Source organism: Oncorhynchus clarkii, chromosome 4, assembly GCF_045791955.1.
Source record: "Oncorhynchus clarkii lewisi isolate Uvic-CL-2024 chromosome 4, UVic_Ocla_1.0, whole genome shotgun sequence".
Lineage (NCBI taxonomy): Eukaryota > Metazoa > Chordata > Actinopteri > Salmoniformes > Salmonidae > Oncorhynchus > Oncorhynchus clarkii.
The window spans coordinates 36,806,678-36,826,304 of record NC_092150.1 but is presented as its reverse complement, the minus strand read 5'-3'; the positions used below and the strand labels follow the sequence as shown (position 1 = coordinate 36,826,304).

Here is a 19,627-nt window from a genome sequence, read left to right as displayed (position 1 = left end):
GCAGGTTCAGGAATGGTTGAAGAATTGTAACATTTACTTGGAGATAACTCTGCAAATAGCACTGCTGGGTGATAGTCTTAGTCAATCGATCAATAACAAAATAATACTCTTAGCAATTTTTTTTTATATACAATCTGTAGAAACTATGAGAATATACATTTTAAAACACAATTTAACAATATATGGGGGACTAAAACTAACAAAAAACAATATAACTAATGTCAAATATACTGTAAATAAAATGAATATAGTATGTATAAGCCTGAAGTAGAAGCCTAAGTGGTGTTGTCCATTAATTCACTCCAATCAGAGAGGGATGATAGGGTTGGGGGGGAAAATAAAGAAGGAAATACATAAAACATTTGTGCAATACCAGTCAAAAGTTTGGACACACCTACTCATTCATATTTTTATTATACATTGTAGAATAATAGTGAAGACATCAAAACTATGAAATAAAACATATGGAATCATGTAGAAACCAAAAAAGTGTTAAACAAATCCAAATCTATTTTTGATTTTAGAATTTTCAAAATAGCCACCCTTTGCCTTGATGACAGCTTTGCACACTCTTGGCATTCTCTCAACCAGCTTCACATGGAATGGTTTTCCAAAAGTCTTGAAAGAGTTCCCACATATGCTTAGCACTTGTTGGCTGCTTTTCCTTCACTCTGCGGTCCAACTCATCCCAAACCATCTCAATTGGGTTGAGATTGGGTGATTGTGGAGGCCAGGTTATCTGATGCAGCAATCCATCACTCTCCTTCTTGGTCAAATATCCCTTACACGGCCTGGAGGTGTGTTGGGTCATTGTCCTGTTGAACAATAAATGTTAGTCCCACTAATCAAAAACCAGATGGGACCAAACCATATCGCTGCAGAATACAGGTTAAGTGTGCCTTGAATTCTAAATAAATCACTGACAGTGTCACCAGCAAAGCACCCCCAGACCATCGTCCTTCCTCCTTCATGCTTCACGGTGGGAACCACACATGGAGAGATCATCCGTTCACTTATATGGAGGTTGGAACCAAAAATCTCAAATTTGGACTCATCAGACCAACGGACCCATTTCCACGGGTCATTGCTTGTGTTTCTTGGCCCAATCAAGTATATTTTTCTTATTGGTGTCCTTTAGTAGTTCTTTCTTTACAGCAATTGGACCATGAAGGCCTGATTCATGCAGTCTCCTCTGAACAGTTGATGTTGAGATATGTCTGTTACTTGATCTCTGTGAAGCATTTATTTTGAATGTAATTTCTAAGGCTGGTGACTAATGAATTTATCTTCTGCAGCAGAGATAACTCTGGGCTTCCTTTACTGTGGCGGTCCTCACGAGAGCTAGTTTCATCATAGCGCTTGATGGTCTCTGCGACTGCACTTGAAGAAACTTTCAAAGTTTTAGAAATGTTCCGTATTGACTGACCTTCATGTCTTAAAGTAATAATGGACTGTCGCTTCTCTTTGCTTATTTGAGCTGTTCTTGACATAATATGGACTTGGTATTTTACCAAATATGACTATCTTCTGTAAACCACCCTTACCTTGTCAGAACACAACACAACAAGAAATTCCACAAATTAACTTTTAACAAGACACACCTGTTTAATTGAAAAGAATTGTGGGTGACTACATCATGAAGCTGGTTGAGAGAATGCCAAGAGTGTGCAAAGCTGTCATCAAGGCTAAGGGTGGCTACTTTAAAGAATCTCAAATCTAAAATATATATATTTGATTTGTTTAACATTTCTTTGGTTACTGTGTGTTATTTCATAGTTTAGATGTCTTCACTATTATTCTACAATGTAGAAAATGGTACAAATTTAAGAAAAACCCTGGAATGTTCATAAAAAGGCTGCAAGCAAAAACACACATGATCTATTATCTCTGTTTCTCTCTCTCTGTGTCTGTCTCTATCTTTCTGTCTCGTCTTTCTGTCTTCAGGCTGGAAGCACAGACAGGCCAGTGATGTCACAGATTACCCAGGGTTCCATAGTCCGGGTTGGAGCGGAGCCCAGACGTTCCAGAACTCTCTGATCTTCAGGCCCAACCTTCTTCCCTCCCAGGTATACACACACACAACACCTCAACTACCCACCTCCCAGTTAAACACACCACCCCCTTACTGGTTACACACCTGCTATACACCATAATACGCAATAGTCATGGGTATGCTAGGAGTTATTTTCCTTGGTCATGATCAAGCGGTTAGTAAAAACACCTGGCTATGTCCATGGTTAATCTATGTGTCACGCTCTGACCTTAAATATCTCTGTTTTCTTTATATTTTTTGGTTAGGTCAGGGTGTAACGAGGATGGGCATGCTAGTTTTTGTATTGTCTAGGGTTTTGTATGTCTAGGGGTTTTGTAGGTCTAGGTAATATGTATGTCTATGGTGGCCTGATATGGTTCCCAATCAGAGGCAGCTGTTTATCGTTGTCTCTGATTGGGGATCATATTTAGGTAGCCATTTCCCATTTTGTGGTTGTGGGTTCTTGTTCTATGTTTAGTTGCCTGTCTGCACTACTCATATTAGCTTCACGGTTTGTTTTGGTATGTTGTTCGTTTATTCAGTGTTCATTCTTAAATAAAGAAGAATGCTGCACCTTGGTCTCCTTCATATGATGAACGTGACACTATGTTGAATTCCATTCAAACTACAGTAGTTCATGTTTGTGTTGGTGTGAAGCAGAAGAACTGTGGTGGTCAGGCTGTTTTGTCTGAATCGCTGAGATTCATGGTTTGTGTCCCAACTGGCACCCTGCTCCATATAAAGTGCGCTATTTTAACCAGAGCCCTCTGCAGTCCCTGGGAAAAGCAGTGCACTATAATAGGAATAAGGTGCAATTTGGGATGCAACTCTCACACCTATTCTCATGGCAGGGCAGCATGAATAGCAAGAACAGTCACACACAGATCACAAGTCTGCCCGGCATGTGTGTGTGTTTACAGCATGGCCGTCTCTACAGGATGGAGGACTATGAAGGACAGACTCCAGTGACAGAGAGCTGTGACATCGTCCCACCCACACCAGCATTTCCTGTTTCTCCTCCAACGCCCTATGGTAAGAGACAGCGAATAAAACAGTTAAGGTGTGTGTGTGTGTTATTATATCATATCTGATCAGACATCTTCTCTCTTCCCCAGTGAAAAGTTGTCCAGTTGTCTCTTACTTGAGGCATAGCAAGGGACAGTGGGAGATGAGCAGAACATCACAAGGTACATTTATACTCTGTTACTATGTGTGTTTGTATTTGTATGCTTTTTGTGTGTGTGTATGTGTGAGTGAGCGAGAGAGAAGAGAGAAAGATGTTCCTGCTTGGTATTAAAGAACGCCCAGTGTAAACCCAAACCTTTGAGTTGTGATTAATGCTGGACAGAGTTCAGAGGCAGGGTGGAATCCTTAAGTGGTTCGCATAATCCATTATACTTTCATTATTATGCTCCCACTTTGCCCTCCGAACCTGGCCTCTCCACTGCTGATGTGCACATGGTTGCATTTTGTAATACCGAAGGATGGGCATGAGGGATTTGTCTAGGGTCACTGACCCGTAGGGCTCTGGTAGCCTAGCGTTTAAGAGCGTTGGGTTAGTACACAAAAGGTTGCTGGTTTGACTCCCCGAGCCGACTATGTGAACAATCTGTTGATGTGCCCTTGAGGCACTTAACCCTAATTGTTCCTGTAAGTCACTCTGGTCAAGAGTAAGAGTTTCTGCTAAATTACAAAAATGTTACTGTAGATAGGAGTTTTGTGAGATGCATTGGTATTCATTGTCCTGTTTAGGATGTTTTAGTTTGGGACAAACCAGAGGTAATGGGTAAATAAAGAGATCATTCTCATTCTATCCCATTGACAGAAGCCAGTCCAGCTGATACTGTAAATCATGGTATAATTAACCCACTGTACAGAGATGAAGTGACTTCTGTTGGCAGGATGCCCACATACAAAAAAACTACAGTTCAGTGGCCACGCATGACTCCAACAACATCATTAAGTTTGCCGACAGCACAACGGTGGTGGGCCTGATCACCGACGACAATTAGACATCATATAGGGAGGAGGTCAGAGACCTGGCATTGTAGTACCAGGACAACAACCTCTCCCTCAATGTCGGTAAGACAAAGGAGCTGATCTTGGACCACAGGAAACAGAGGGCTGAGCACGCCCCAATTCACATAAATGGGGCTGTAGTGGAGCGGTTCGAAATGTTGAAGTTCCTTCACTAAGGATCTATCACATCCAAACACATCAACACAATCGTGAAGATGGCACAACAACGCCTCTTCCCCCTCAACAGGCTGAAAAGAGTAAAAAAGTTCAACAGCTGCACCATCGAGAGCATCTTGACTGGCTGCATCACTGCTTGGTATGGCAACTGCTTGGCATCTGACCGCAAGGCGCTACAGAGTGTAGTATGTACAGCCCAGTACATCACTGGGACTGATCTCCCTGCCATCCACGACCTCTATACCATGCGGTGTCAGAGGAAAGACCAACAAATTGTCAAAGACTCCAGCCACCCAAGCCACAGACTGTTCTCTCTGCGCACACACACACACACACACACACACACACCACATACGCTGCTGCTAGTCAGTTTAACCCTACCTACTGTATATGTACAGTACATAGCTACCTCAAAGACCTTGTACCCCTGCACATCGACTCGATACTAGTACTCCCTGTTTATAGCCATGTTATTTTCTACTCCCCATATACAGCCATGTTATTTTACTCTTCATTTGTATTCATTATTCATAGAACCCTTAGCTGGACCCCCTCGATGGCCATAAAAGTAAATATGCGACCCCTGACCTTCAAGAATGCATTGGAGGAAACAGATTGCAGAGGCTCTGTAGAAGACAATGCAGAGTGGTCAGTGAGAGGAAGGGGAGGGGGGCCTACTCTATCTAGACAGAGGGAATACTCTCTCTCTCTCTCTCGCTCTATCGGCCCCCCCCTCTATAAAATGCGTACTCAAGCAGTGTCACACCAAGTCAGTAGCGAACAAATAACTATTTTCCAATGAGGAGTGGAGGGGAGTGCAGTGTAGCATAGGAATGGGACACGGTTTGTCTCTGTGTTCTGTTCCAGTTCCTAAATGACTTCCCTCACGACCACAGAAGTTTAACCAGAGAACACACTGCTGCCTTACAACAGAGTTAATAGTCAGAGAGATGAAATGTAGAGGAGAGAGTGAGTGAAAAGGGACAGAGGGGCAGTGAGCAAGTGAAAGTGGGAGGAGAGGGAGAGAACAGACAGTTCTCTCATTTTAATTACTCCCTTATTTGTGCCGGGGGGGCAGACAAACATTCTTCAGCCCCATGGAAAAGACCAGCTGAGCCAGAAGGAGAGACAGAAAGGAAAAGAGTGATAGAGAATTCAGAAAAGAAAAAGAGAAAAGTTCAGAGTTTTAGAGAGAGAAAGCGGCAGAGGAGAGAGGGGAGAGAGAGGAGTGAGAGCAAGAGAGAGGAGATCTGTTTAGCTGACAGAGCTGTGGCAGTGTGCAGCTCCAGTTTCCTCCAGATAGACACAGTGGGATAGTCCTCTGAACATCTCTCCATCATGACTGCTTCTCTCGGTATGTACTGTTACTGGACACAGTGTGTGTGTGTGTGTATTTGTTTTTATTATGGATCCCTGTTAGCTGCCAAGGCAGTAGCTTCTCCTCCTGGGGTCCGGCAAAATGAAGGCAGTTATTGTGAGCGGACCAACTAATTGGGCGTCACTCTAAAGCGGGAAGGTGGAATAACCGAGTCAGGAGGAAGTTTTCTTGATTGAACACAGTTCTCTATTGAGGGCATTGGGTCAACACAAACACTCCAACATAATCAATGAAAATCTTCCAAGGAAAAACATACATCTTCTTCTCCAGATGAAACAAGAACATAATAGGATTATCTTTAAACTACAACAAAAAGTCACGGGATTGTCACCGTCTTAGTGGTTCTTCCTGGATAGCTCCTCTCTCTCGGTGGCCATCTTCCAGAGATAGTTTCCCCCTGTCTGCTGGTTTCATTCTCTCTCTTATAGGGGAAGGAGAGTATGTCATTAGTACCGTCAGCTGTGCTTAATTGCCTCTGGTTACCTTGTCTCCCATGCCTTGTTGGGCTACCATCCATGAGCCCAGCCTGCCCTCTGGTGGTCCTTCCACATACCTTCCCCCCCAGGACCGAACCGGAGGGTCGGGCGCCAGACGCACCGTCTTGGTCGCGTCGGGACAGCGCGTCTGCATTCCCGTTCCTCGATCCGGCCCAGCCATCCACGTGAGGGGCGCATGGTCAGTAACTAATGCAAACCTCCGACCCAGTAGGTAGTACCGGAGATAATCGAGGGCCCACTTGATGGCTAAGGCCTCTTTCTCTACGGTCGCATACCTCTGTTCCCGATCGCTGAGCTTCCTACTAATGAAGAGAATCGGCTTTTCTTCTTCACCTTTACCCTGAGCTAGTACGGCCCCGAGCCCTGTATCCGAGGCGTCGACCTGCACAATGAACTCTTGTGAGAAGTCCGGAGCCTGTAGAACGGGATCAGAACACAGGCCATCTTTTAGCAATTGAAAGGCCTCTTCCGTCTCGTCTTTCCACTCTACCTGGTTTGGCAGGTTTTTCCTGATGAGGTTTGTGAGGGGGTTGGCAATGGTTGCATATCCCGGGATAAAACGGCGATAATATCCTGTTATCCCTAAGAAGGCCCGAACGTCTCGCTTGGTCCGGGGTCGAGGCCAGTCCCGAATGGCCCTTGTCTTCTCTGCCTGTGGGCGTATTTTCCCATTCCCCACGGTGTACCCCAGGTATTCCGCTTCGGACAGGGCCAGGCAGCATTTATTTGGATTGGCTGTCAACCCTGTGGCTTCCAAACTCACGAGCACCGCCCGTAATCGCAAGAGATGACTATCCCAGTCCTCGCTGTGGATGACCACATCGTCTATGTACGCCGCTGCATACTCTTGATGGGGCCGTAGAATGGCATCCATGAGGCGTTGGAAAGTTGCAGCGGCACCGTGCAGTCCGAAGGGCATCCTCACGTACTGGAAAAGCCCCTCTGGGGTGGCGAAGGCAGTCTTTGGGCGATCCTCCGGAGCCACCGGCACTTGCCAATATCCCTTCGTCAAATCCAGGGTAGTGATGAACTTGGCCTTTCCTAAGCGCTCCAAGAGTTCATCCACGCGGGGCATGGGATACGCATCGAATGTAGAGATGGCATTCACGCCCCTAAAGTCGTTGCAGAGTCTCATACTACCATCGGATTTGGGGACCAGGACTATGGGACTGGACCACTCACTCGTCGAGGGCTCGATCACGCCCATCCTCAACATTTCCCTCACCTCTTTCTTAGCGATGACTCGGCGAGCCTCAGGAATCCTGTAAGGGCGGATATGCACCTTCTTGCCGGGTTCAGTGTGGATATGGTGGAACAGGACATCTGTTTGTCCTGGGAATGGAGAGAATATTCGACCGAAGTTCATAATCAGCTTGTCTAGCTGTCTTGACTGCTCCGGTAGGAGAGTTTGGCCACGGCGCACCTGTGGTAGAGCCTCCTCTTTTCCTTTGCCCTCCAGGGCCATCAAAGCCACCTCCTCCTCTCGTCCATGGTACGTCTTCAGCAGGTTTATGTGATAGAGTTGGACCTTCTTCCTCCTGTCAGGTTGCTTGATGAGGTAATTGACCGGTGAGACCCTTTTCATTACCTCGTAGGGCCCCCTCCACTGCGCCAGCAAGCGATGTTCGGCCGTGGGCACAAGCACCATCACTTTCTCTCCCACGGTGAACTCACGGGGGGTCGCGGACTTATCATAGGCCCGGCCTTGGGTCCTTTGGGCCTTCTCCATATGCTCCTTGACTATGGGCCACACTGCTGACAGGCGGTCTCTCATCAGGGTAACGTGCTCTATTGTGGATCGAAAGGGGCATGGTTGGGTCTCCCAGGTCTCCTTGGCTAAGTCGAGGATTCCTCGACAGGGTCTGCCATAGAGCAATTCAAATGGAGAGAATCCAGTGGATGCCTGGGGTACTTCTCGCAGGGCAAACATTAAGTGTGGGAGAAGCATGTCCCAGTTTTTCCCGTCTCGGGACACCACTCTTCTCAACATGCTTTTAATCGTTTTGTTCAAGCGTTCACACAACCCGTCTGTTTGAGGGTGGAATATGCTTGTACGTATCTGTTGAACCTGATATAACCGACACAAGTCCTTCATCAACCGGGACATGAACGGGGTTCCTTGATCGGTTAAGATAGTCTTGGGGAGGCCCACACGAGAGAACATCAGGAATAACTCCTTGGCAATTCCCTTTGACGACATGTTACGCAGGGGTATGGCCTCCGGGAACTTGGTAGCGTAATCTATAACCACTAGGATGTACTCGTGTCCTCTGGCGGATTTTGGGAGGGGTCCTACGAGGTCCATAGCTATGCGTTCAAAGGGAGTCTCTATGATGGGGAGAGGAATCAAAGGGTTACGTAGGTGTGGCCGTGGGACTGTACGTTGACATTGATCACACGTCCTACAATACCTGGCCACATCCCGGGTGACCCGGGGCCAATAGAATCTCTGCATGATTCTGTCAATAGTCTTGTCTCGTGCCAGGTGTCCTCCTAGGACGTGGGAATGGGCTAACTGTAGAACTGTATCCCTGTATGGCCTAGGCACCATTAGTAATTCCTGGTTTTCCCCCCTTCGTCGTACGACCCAGTATAAGAGACCCCGCCTGATTGCATAGTAAGGAAGAGGGGGCTCACCTGATCCGTCGACGTTCCTCCCGTCGATCACCTTCACCTTCCTCATGGCCTCCCTTAGGTCTGGGTCTCTATGCTGCGAGGTGCCGAACTGTCCCTTTAATTCCTGGGGCAGGTCGACCTCGGTAGAGGGATGTGGAGGATGTTCCACATCCCCATCAGGGGTGACCGAGGAGAATCCCTTCCAGGTTCCCTCCTCGGATGGAGCTTCAAATATATCCCTTAGCGCCTGGTTGCTCCTTTCTTCCTGCGTTGTGTATAACCCTTCACATGTGTCTTCATCGGTGGTTTCCTGGAATATCTGCCGTAAACGTTGGGTCGCTATTTCTTCCTCTGCTGCAGAGGACGAGGACGCGGCTATGTCTCCTTGTAGGACTACTACCTCGGGCTTGGATTTTCTCTTCTTTCCTGTCCCTCTTCTTCCCGTACATAACGTCATCTGCCGAAGCTCCTTATATAGGGGACAGTCTCTCCCGATCAATAATGGCACCTTCAGCTGGGGCACTTTCCCTGCCCTGACTGTACACCTTCCTTTTGGAGTGAGAATAGGCAGATTCACAGTGGGGTAATAGTGGGTGTCTCCATGGATACAGGATACGGCTACTTTGTCTGGTAGCAGTGCTGCGGAGGTCACCATCCGCTCCTCTACTAACGTAACCATACTTCCCGAGTCGAGAATAGCTACCACATCTTGTCCTTCGACTCGCACTGGAATCTCTGAGGCTGGGGCTATCTCTGCTAACCAACAGTGTTGATCCTGCCCCCTCAAAACGGGATGTGTGGGGATAGGCAGTGATGACTCCGTGACCATGGGCTCATCCTTGCTAGGACATTGTGGGGCATAATGGTTGGGAGACTGACATTTATAACACCGACCCTGCTGTGTGGTGGCAGACTTCTCCCACCTCCGGGGGGGGGTTTGGACATTTCGGTGGCGGGCGCGCCGGGGTGAGTCGTGGTACGGGATTGGAAGACTCCTTCCGTTCCTCCTTGTCACTTTTTAACAACTCCCCTGTAGACCGATATGTTTCTACCGCCTGGGCTATGTCGTCGGCTGACAACGGGTTGGCTTGCCCCACAACCCTTTTTAAGTCACTGGGTAATTCTCTCAATATCTTGTCCACTACGAGAGTCTCTATCACATGTCCTACTCCCTTTCCAGGTTCTAGCCACTGTTTCGTCAGTCGTATTAATGCGAAGATCTGGGCACGGACGGGTTGATCAGCTGTATAGGTCCATTGATGGAATTTTACAGCCCTATCTCTGGCAGTCAGCTGGTACCGGGACAGGATCTCGGTTTTTAGTCGCCCATAGTCCGCAGCTTCGCGGGAATCCAGGTCAAAATATGCTTCCTGAGCCACCCCGGTCAAAAGAGGGGCTAATGCGCTCGCCCATTCTGTGGGCGGCCACTCTTCCAAGGTGGCCGTCCTTTCGAAGGTCATGAGAAAGGCCTCAATATCATCCTCCTTGGAAAGACGAGGTAAGATGGCGTGAGCAGCCGCTCTTGGCTTAACTCTAGGTTCTTCTCGTCGGCTCAGCTGTTGTTGCAGGAGTTCTATGGTTGTCTGCTGTGCCGTGATCAATTGTTGTAGTAGGGCGTTATCCATCGTTCTTGAATGGTTCCTCCGGGTCTACTGGAAGAATCTTGATTTACTCACTTATCCTTGTCACTCGTCCACCTAATACCTGCATTCTCCACCAATGTGAGCGGACCAACTAATTGGGCGTCACTCTAAAGCGGGAAGGTGGAATAACCGAGTCAGGAGGAAGTTTTCTTGATTGAACACAGTTCTCTATTGAGGGCATTGGGTCAACACAAACACTCCAACATAATCAATGAAAATCTTCCAAGGAAAAACATACATCTTCTTCTCCAGATGAAACAAGAACATAATAGGATTATCTTTAAACTACAACAAAAAGTCACGGGATTGTCACCGTCTTAGTGGTTCTTCCTGGATAGCTCCTCTCTCTCGGTGGCCATCTTCCAGAGATAGTTTCCCCCTGTCTGCTGGTTTCATTCTCTCTCTTATAGGGGAAGGAGAGTATGTCATTAGTACCGTCAGCTGTGCTTAATTGCCTCTGGTTACCTTGTCTCCCATGCCTTGTTGGGCTACCATCCATGAGCCCAGCCTGCCCTCTGGTGGTCCTTCCACATTATATACAATAAAAAAAACATTATATTACAATTCACAACAGATTTCACAAAGTGTGAAGTGTGTGCCCTCAGGCCACTACTCCACTACCACATACACTATTAATATGGATTTGGTGCCCCCTTTGCTGCTATAACAGACTCCATTCTTCTGTGAAGGCTTTCCACTAGATGTTGGAACTTTGCAGCGGTGACTTCTACCATTTAGCCACAAGACCATTAGTGAGGTCGAGCACTGATGTTGGGCAATTAGGCCTGGCTCGCAGTCAGCGTTCCAGTTCATCCCAAAGGTTTTCGATGGGGTTGAGGTCAGGGATCTGTGCAGGCCAGTCAAGTTCTTCCACACTGATCTCGACACAGCATTTTTGTATGGACCTTTCTTTGTGCACAGGGAAATTGTCATGCTGAAACAGGAAAGGGCCTTCCCCAAACGGTTGCCACAAAGACTCTCTCCAGATATACTGTCCCCATCCATACAGCCAGCTGGGTTCTCGGTACATCACGCAGACAGGAATAAAGAACTCTACGGGACAAAGAAACGTGGTGGTGTATGTTTCATGATTAACTACTTATGGTTTGATTCTGATAACGTACAAGTAATTTTGTTCCCCCAACCTAGAATACCTCATAATCAAATGCCTACCGTATTATCTCCCAAGAGAATTCTCTTCGGTAATAGTCACAGCCACGTATATTGCCCCTCAAGCCGATACCATGACAGTCCTCAAGGAACTATACCGGACTTTGTGCAAACTGGAAAACATATATCCTGAGGTCGCATTTAGTGTAGCTGGGTATTTTAACAAAGCAAATTTGAGGAAAACGCTACTGAAGTTATACCAACACATTGTCTGTAGTTCTCGAGCTGCTAAAATGCTCAACCACTGTTACTCCCTCTTCCGGGATGCCTACAAGGCCATCCCCCGCCCTCCCTTTGGCAAATCAAATCACGACTCCAATAGGCAGAATCTCAAACAGGAAGTACCCGTGTTAAGATCTATTCAATGCTGGTCTGACCAATCGGAATCCAAGCTTCAAGATTGTTTAGATCACGCGGACTGGGATATGTTCCGGGTAGCCTCTGAGACGTATACACGGACACAGTGACCTAGTCCATAGGGAAGTGTATAGGGGATGTTGTTCCCGCTGTGAATATTAAAACCTACCCAAACCAGAAACCATGGGATAGATGGCAGCATTTGTGCAAACCTGAAAGCTCGAACAACCACATTTAACCATGGCAAGGTGACTGGGATTATGGATGAATACAAACAGTGTAGTTATTCCTCCGTAAGGCAATCAAACAGGCAAACTGTCAGTACAGAGACAAAGTGGAGTCACAATTCAGTGGCTCAGACATGAGACGTATGTGGCAGGGTCTACAGACAACCACGGATTACAAAGGGAAAACCAGCCATGTTGTGAACATTGACGTCTTCCTCCCAGACAAGTTAAACACCTTTTCACGCTTTGAGGATAACACAGTGCCACTAACGCAGCCAGCTCACAAGGACTGTGGGCTCTCGTTCTCTGTGGCTGACGTGAGTAAGACATTTAAGTGTCACCTCTACCTTATCTGACACCCTAGACAAACTGCAACTTGCTTACCGAACCAATAGATCCACAGACGATGCATTCGCCATTGCACTGCACAGTGGCCTATCCCACCTGGACAAGAGGAATACCTATGTAAGAATGCTGTTCATTGACTATCGCTCAACAGCAGAGTACACTTCAAGCTCATCATTAAGCTCGGGGCCCTGGGTCTGAAACCCGCCCTGTGCAACTGGGTCCTGGACTTTCTGACAGGCTGCTCCAGGTGGTGACGTTAGGAAACAACACCGCTACTTTGTTTATCCTCAACACAGGGGCCCCACAAGGGTGCGTGCTCAACCCCCTCCTGTACTCCCAGTTCACCCACCCTTTCACGCCTCCAACTCAATCATCAAGTTTGCAGATGACTCAATAGTAGTAGGCCTGATTACCAACAATGACAAGACAGCCTACCGGGAGGAGGTGGGGGCCCTGGTGGAGTGGTGCCATGAAAATAAACTCAACGTCAAAAAAACAAAGGAGCTGACCGTGGACAGCAGAGGGAGCATGCCCCTATCCACATTGATGGGACCTCAGTGGAGAAGGTAAAAAGCTTAAATTCCTCGGCGTACATGTCATTGACAGTCTGAAATGGTCCACCCACACAGATAGCGGGTAAGAAGGTGCAACAGCGCCTCTTCAAACTCAGTAGGCTGAAGAAATGTGGCATGGCCCCTAAGACCCCCATACACTTTTACAGGTGCACAATTGAGAGCATCCTTTTGGGCTGATTCGCTGCCTGGTATGGTACCTGCACCGCCCGCAACTATAGGGCTCTCCAGAGGGTGGTGCAGTCTGCACAACGCATCACCGGGGGCATACTGCCTGCCCCCCAGGACACCTACAGCACCCAATGTCATAGAAAGGCCAAACAGATCATCAAGGACATGAACCACCCTAGCCACTGCCTGTGGAGAGAAACTGAAAAACATATCTCAAGGCCATCACTGTTAAACAGCCATCACTAACATAGAGGCTGCTGCCAACATACAGACTCAAATCTCTGGGCACTTTAATACATGGACTTAATACAGGTATCACTAGTCACTTTAAATATCAGCGCTTTAATAATGATTACATATCCTACATTACTCATCTTACATGTATATACTGTATTCTATACCATCTACTGCATCTTGCCTATGCTGCACGACCATCACTCATCCATATATGTATATGTACATATACTTATTCATCCCTTTACATTTGTGAATAAGGTAGTTGTTGTGAATTGGTTAGATTACTTGTTAGATATTGTGGCATTGTCGGAACTAGAAGCACAAGCATTTCGCTACACTCGCATTAACATCTGCTAACCATGTGTATGTGATATAATAAAATACAATTTTACTTGATTTGGATGTCAAGAAGCTTGTCCCCAGTGATGTACTGGGCAGTACGCACTAAAAATCAAATCAAATACATTTGTATTTGTCACATGCGCCGAATACAACCGGTGTAGACCTTTCAGTGAAATGCTTACTTACAAGCACTTAACCAACAATGCAGTTAAAAAAAAAAAAAAAACTAAAATGTGAATAATAAATAAAAGTAACAAATGATTAAATAGCAGCAGTAAAATAACAATAGCAAAACATAAGTTATTACAGTTTTTAATGTTCCGTTGGTAGTTTAATCTTGCTTGTAAGTCATCGATTGAATTATTCAAAGAGTGAACATTGGCCAATAGAACGGATGGCTGTCGGGGTTTACTCGCTCGCCTACGAATTCTCAGAAGGCAGCCCGACCTCAACCCTCTTTCTCTCTTCACGCACATTTTGGGGATTTGGGCCTGTTCCCGGGAAAGCAGTATCTTCTTCACGTCGGACTCGTTAAAGGAACAAGCTTCTGCCAGTTCGTGGTGAGTAGTCGTTGTTCTGATGTCCACAAGCTCTTTTCGCTCATAAGAGACGGTGTAAGCAGCAACATTACGTACAAAATAAGTTACAAACAACGCAAAAAACTCCGTAGCGACGTTCGGTCAGATGCCGAGCAGTTGCCATACCAGGCAGTGGTGCAACCTGTCAGGATGGTCTCAGTGGTGCAGTCATATAACTTTTTGAGGATCTGGGGTCCCATGCAAAATCTTTTCAGTCTCCTGAGAGGGAGCAGGTGCTGTTGTGCCCTCTTTTCAACTGTCTTGGTGTGTTTGGACCATGATATTTAGTTGGATATGTGGACACCAAGGAACTTCAAACTCTCAACTCGCTCCACTTCAATGTTAATGGGGGCCTATTCGGGCCTTCCTTTTCCTATAGTCCATGATTAGCTCCTCTGTCTTGCTCACATTGAGGGAGAGGTTGTTTTCCTGGCACCACATTGCCAGGTCTCTGATCTCCTCCCAAACTTAGTGATGGCCACGCAGTTGTGGGTGAACTTTGAGTACAGGAGGGGACTAAGCATGCACCCCTGAGGGGAACCAGTGTTGAGGATCAGCATTGCAGATGTGTTGGTGCCTACCCTTACCACCTGGGGGTGGCTGTCTGGAAGTCCAGGATCCAGTTGCAGAGGGAGGTGTTTAGTCCTTGGGTCCTTAGCTTAGTGATGAGCTTTGTGGGCACTGTGATGGTGAACGCTGAGCTGCGTTCTCAAATAGGTGTTCCTTTTGTCCAGGTGTGAAATGGCAGTGTGGAGTGGAGTTGAGATTGCTTCATCTGTTGAGGCTGTATGCAAATTGAAGTGGGTCTAGGGTTTCCGGGTTGACGGGGTTGATGTGAGTCATGACCAAACTTTTAAACACTTTATGGCTACCGAAGTGAGTACTACGGGGTGGTAGTTATTAAGTCAGGTTACCTTCGCTTTCTTGGGCACAGGGACTGTGGTGGTCTGCTTGAAACATGTAGGTATTACAGACTTGGTCAGGGAGAGGTTGAAAATGTTTGTGATAACACTTGCCAGTTGGTCCATGCATGCTTTGAGCACATGTCCTGGTAATCCGTCTGGCCCCGCGGCTTTATGAATGTTGACCTGTTTAATGTGATTAGCATCACGTTGTAAGTAACAAAAAAGAAATCCCAGGACATAGACATATCGTATATGGGCAGAAAGCTTATATTCTTGTTAATCTAACTGCACTGTCCAATTTACAGTAGCTATTACAGTGAAAGAATACCATGCTATTGTTTGAGGAGAGTGCACAATTATGAACTTGAATGTATTAATTAACCAATTTGGCACATTTGGGCAGTCTTGATACAACATTTTGAAAAGATATGCATAGGTTCATCGGATCAGTCTAAGAAATTTGCACATACACTGCTGCCATCTAGTGGCCAGAATCTAAATTGTGCCTGGGCTGGAATAATGCATTATGGCATTTCTCTTGCATTTCAAAGATGATGGTACAAACAAACAAAAAATACATTTATGTTTTTCTTTGTATTTTCTTTACCAGATCTAATGTGTCATTTTCTCCTACATTCATTTCACATTTACACAAACTTCAAAGTGTTTCCTTTCAAACAGTATCAAGAATATGCTTATCCTTAATGTACAAACAAGGGTATGTAGGATGTGAGTACAGTGGAGGTAAGCCTAGGCGTTGAGTGATGATGAGAGGTTTTGTCTCTAGAGGCACCATTTAAGCCAGGTGCGGTCACTGCATGTGTGGGGAATGGAACACAAGGGCTAGGCATATTGATGAGGGCTGGAGGCTCTACAGTGAAATAAGAGAAAAAGTACTAACCAAAACAGTAATAGACAAGGCATATTGACATTAGGGAGAGGCATATGTAGCTGAGTGATAATAGGGTCCAGTGAGTAGCTAGGTGAGCTGGAGGCATGGCAATTAAGACAGCTAGCAGGCCGGGGCTCGAAGCAGGCTAGCAGATGGGCCTCAGGGGGACTTCGCAACGGGAGAGTCTGTTGAAACACCCGGTTACGTCGACAGACCAGTCGTGATGGATCGGCGGGGCTCCTTGTCGGCGGCAAAAGCTCTAGGCTAATTGGCAGAAGGGGTATTAAAGCCCAGGAATTATCTGATAGAATTCTTCGGCTAGCCAGGAGAAGTGCCTAGCTCGAGGCTAGCTCCAGGTTAACTGGTGCTTGCTTCGGGACAGAAACCCCCTCGGACGGTTATGTCGGTAGACCATTCGTGATGGATCGGCTTGGCTCCGTGTCGGCAGCAAAGGGTCCAGGCCAATTGGCAAAAGAGGTAATTGAAGCCCGGGGATTGCTTGATGGAATCTCTTCGGCTAGCTGGGAGATGGGCCTAGTTCGAGGCTAGCTCCAAGCTAACTACTAGCTAGTTAGCTGGCTAGCTGCTGAAGGGGGTTCCAGTTCAAAAGTGTAAAAATAGCAGATCCATACCACATTGGGTAAGGCGGGTTGCAGGAGAGTATGTTCAGTCAGTAGATGGAAAATGAGATGTTTTTTATATATATACATACGAAATATATACAAAGAAAAACAATATATACACAAGGGATGGGACAAGACAATCAAAACAGACATCCCCACTGCTACGCTATCTTGGAAGAGGGCGTAGTGGTTTCTTTGCAGCAATTCGACCATGGAGGCCTGATTCAAGCATTCTCCTGAACAGTTGATGTTGAGATGTGTCTGTTACTTGAGCTCTGTGAAGAATCTATTTGGGCTGCAATTTCTGAAGCTGGTAAATAATGAACATATGCTGCACAGAGGTAACTCTGGGTCTTCCTTTCCTGTGGCGATCCTCATGAGAGCCAGTTTCATCATAGCGCTTGATGATTGTTGCCACTGCACTTGAAAAAAACTTTCAAAGTTCTTCAAATTTTCCGGATTGACTGACCTTCATGTCTTAAAGTAATGACCTTCATGTCTTAAAGTAATGATGGACTGTTTTTTCTCTTTGCTTATTTGAGCTGCTCTTGCCATAATATAGACTTGGTCTTTCACCAAATAGGGCTATCTTTTGTATACCACCCCTACCTTGTCACAACACAACTGATTGGCTCAAACGCATTAAGAAGGAAACAAATTCCACAAATTAATTTAACAAGACACACCTGTTAATTGAAATGCATTCAAGGTAACTGGTGCGGCAGGTAGCCTTGCGGGTAGGAGCGTTGTGCCAGTAACCGAAGGTTTACTGGATCGAATCTCTGACCCAACCTGACAAGGTAAAAATCTGTCCTTCTGCCCCTAAGCAAGGCAGTTAACCCACTGTTCCCCGGGCACCGATGCCATGGATGCCAATTATGGCATACCTACACACCTCTCTGATTCAGAGGGGTTGGGTAAAACGCGGAATACACATTTCATTTGAATGCATTCAGTTATACAACTTACTAGGTATCCCCCTTTCCCTTACCTCATGAAGATGGTTGAGAGAATGCCAAGAGCGTTCAAAGCTGTTATCAAGGCAAAGGGTGGCTACTTTGAAGAATCTCAAATATACAATATATTGGTTTGTTTAACACTTTTTTGATTACTACATGATTCCATATGTGTTATTTCGTAGTTTTGAGGTCTTCACTATTATTCTACAATGTAGAACATACAAATAAAGAAAAACCCTGGAATGAGTAGGTGTGTCCAAACTTTTGACTGGTATTGTATGCTTGAGCTGATAGTGCAGGGTGAGCTGCACACAGTAGACTTCCTACTTACTGGGCCAAACCACCTCAGTGCTAACAGTATATCTCGTGTGTGTGTGTGCCAGTAAATGTTGTTGTAAATATGTGTTTATCTGCGCTGTCTTTTTCTGTCTTTTGGTTTCTGTAGTTTTTCTGTTTTTATTCTCTCTTTTTCTGTCTTTCTTTTCCCGTTCCTTCTCTCTGTGCTTATATTGTGTTATCTCCCTCCATTCTGAGGTTCTGTGAGAGCACCCTTCTCTCCCCCTCTCTCTTGCAGACCCCTGGTATTTACACATGGCTTCTGGAATGTTTCTTGTGTGGTTGGCCTTTCTCTCTCTCGCTGCCTTCTCCCTCTCTCTTTTTTTCCTTCTCTCTCACTCCCTCTCTGTTACTCTCTCTCGCTCCCTCTCTCTGTTACTCTCTCTCTCGCTCCCTCTCTCTGTTACTCTCTCTCTCGCTCCCTCTCTCTGTTACTCTCTCTCTCTCGTTCCCTCTCTGTTACTCTCTCTCTCGCTCCCTCTCTCTGTTACTCTCTCTCTCTCTCGCTCCCTCTCTCTGTTACTCTCTCTCTCTCTCTCTCTCCCTCTTTCTGTTACTCTCTCTCTCGCTCCCTCTCTCTGTTACTCTCTCTCTCGCTCCCTCTCTCTGTTACTCTCTCTCTCGCTCCCTCTCTCTGTTACTCTCTCTCTCGCTCCCTCTCTGTTACTCTATCTCTCTGTTACTCTCCCTCTCTCTCGCTCCCTCTCTGTGTGTTACTCTCTCCTGTTTGCGTTAGTGTTATTATCTACTCTACTCTTCAATCTGCCCATAACTCTCTCTGGTTTCTCAAATTCCAGTGAGTAGGGAAAGCTTTCAGGCCAAATAAAACAGAGGGGGACAGGGGAAGCTGATTTAAAACACAACAGAGAAGAGGATAGGTGAAGTTGATTTAAAGGGACGAGCCTGCTAGTTTGTCTTCTGTGCAGGTGAATGCTTTAGAGTCTAGCTAGCCCCTGAGAGGTCCTGAGAGGAACAATGGGGGAGGAGGTGTTAATGGGGGTATTGTGCACTATTAATTTTGATGAATAACTTCCAGATAGGATGAGAATAATGAGATTGTGTGTGCAAGTGAGGTCTCTCTCTGTGTCTCTGTGTGATCCAGTGTATAGCTGTCAGACTGGGCCTCTAAGTGTGTGTGTGTGTGTGTGTGTGTGTGTGTAGGGGAGCGAGCGAGAGCACATTCCTGTGGTCAATAGGGAGTTTTGTGGATGCTAGTGCCTTCGTTCCTGCATAGTGTGAATGTATGTTTGAGAGAGGGAGAGAGAGAGGTATGTGTGAATGTTTGCTTGCTTTTTAGTGTATGTAGGCTTGCCTGAATATGTGTGTATGCGTGCAGGAATGTGTATACATACATGCGTGTGTGTGTGTGTGTGTGTGTGTTTGGGGTTCGGCAAGAATCATGCCCATGGTTCGTTGCCATCTAGAAGTGGTACTACATGGTTCTGTCCTAACTGAGGAGTCTTTGTCTTCTGTGTGTCAGACTGTCAGGGACAGACAGCAGAGAGAGAGGAGGAAAACACGCCAGGGGAAAAAGGAGAGTAAAATACT

General features: G+C 46.3%; 1 protein-coding gene across 1 annotated transcript in view; it reads left to right on the top strand.

Annotated features, from left to right (window-relative positions):
- The window catches only part of LOC139407453 (tensin-3-like), a 61,555-nt gene that overhangs the window by 15,803 nt on the left and 26,125 nt on the right, over nucleotides 1–19,627 (top strand). Inside the window, 3 exon segments of the mRNA XM_071151248.1 lie at nucleotides 1,945–2,066; nucleotides 2,953–3,064; nucleotides 3,148–3,219. Of these exon segments, the coding sequence (XP_071007349.1) occupies nucleotides 1,945–2,066; nucleotides 2,953–3,064; nucleotides 3,148–3,219 (306 nt within the window).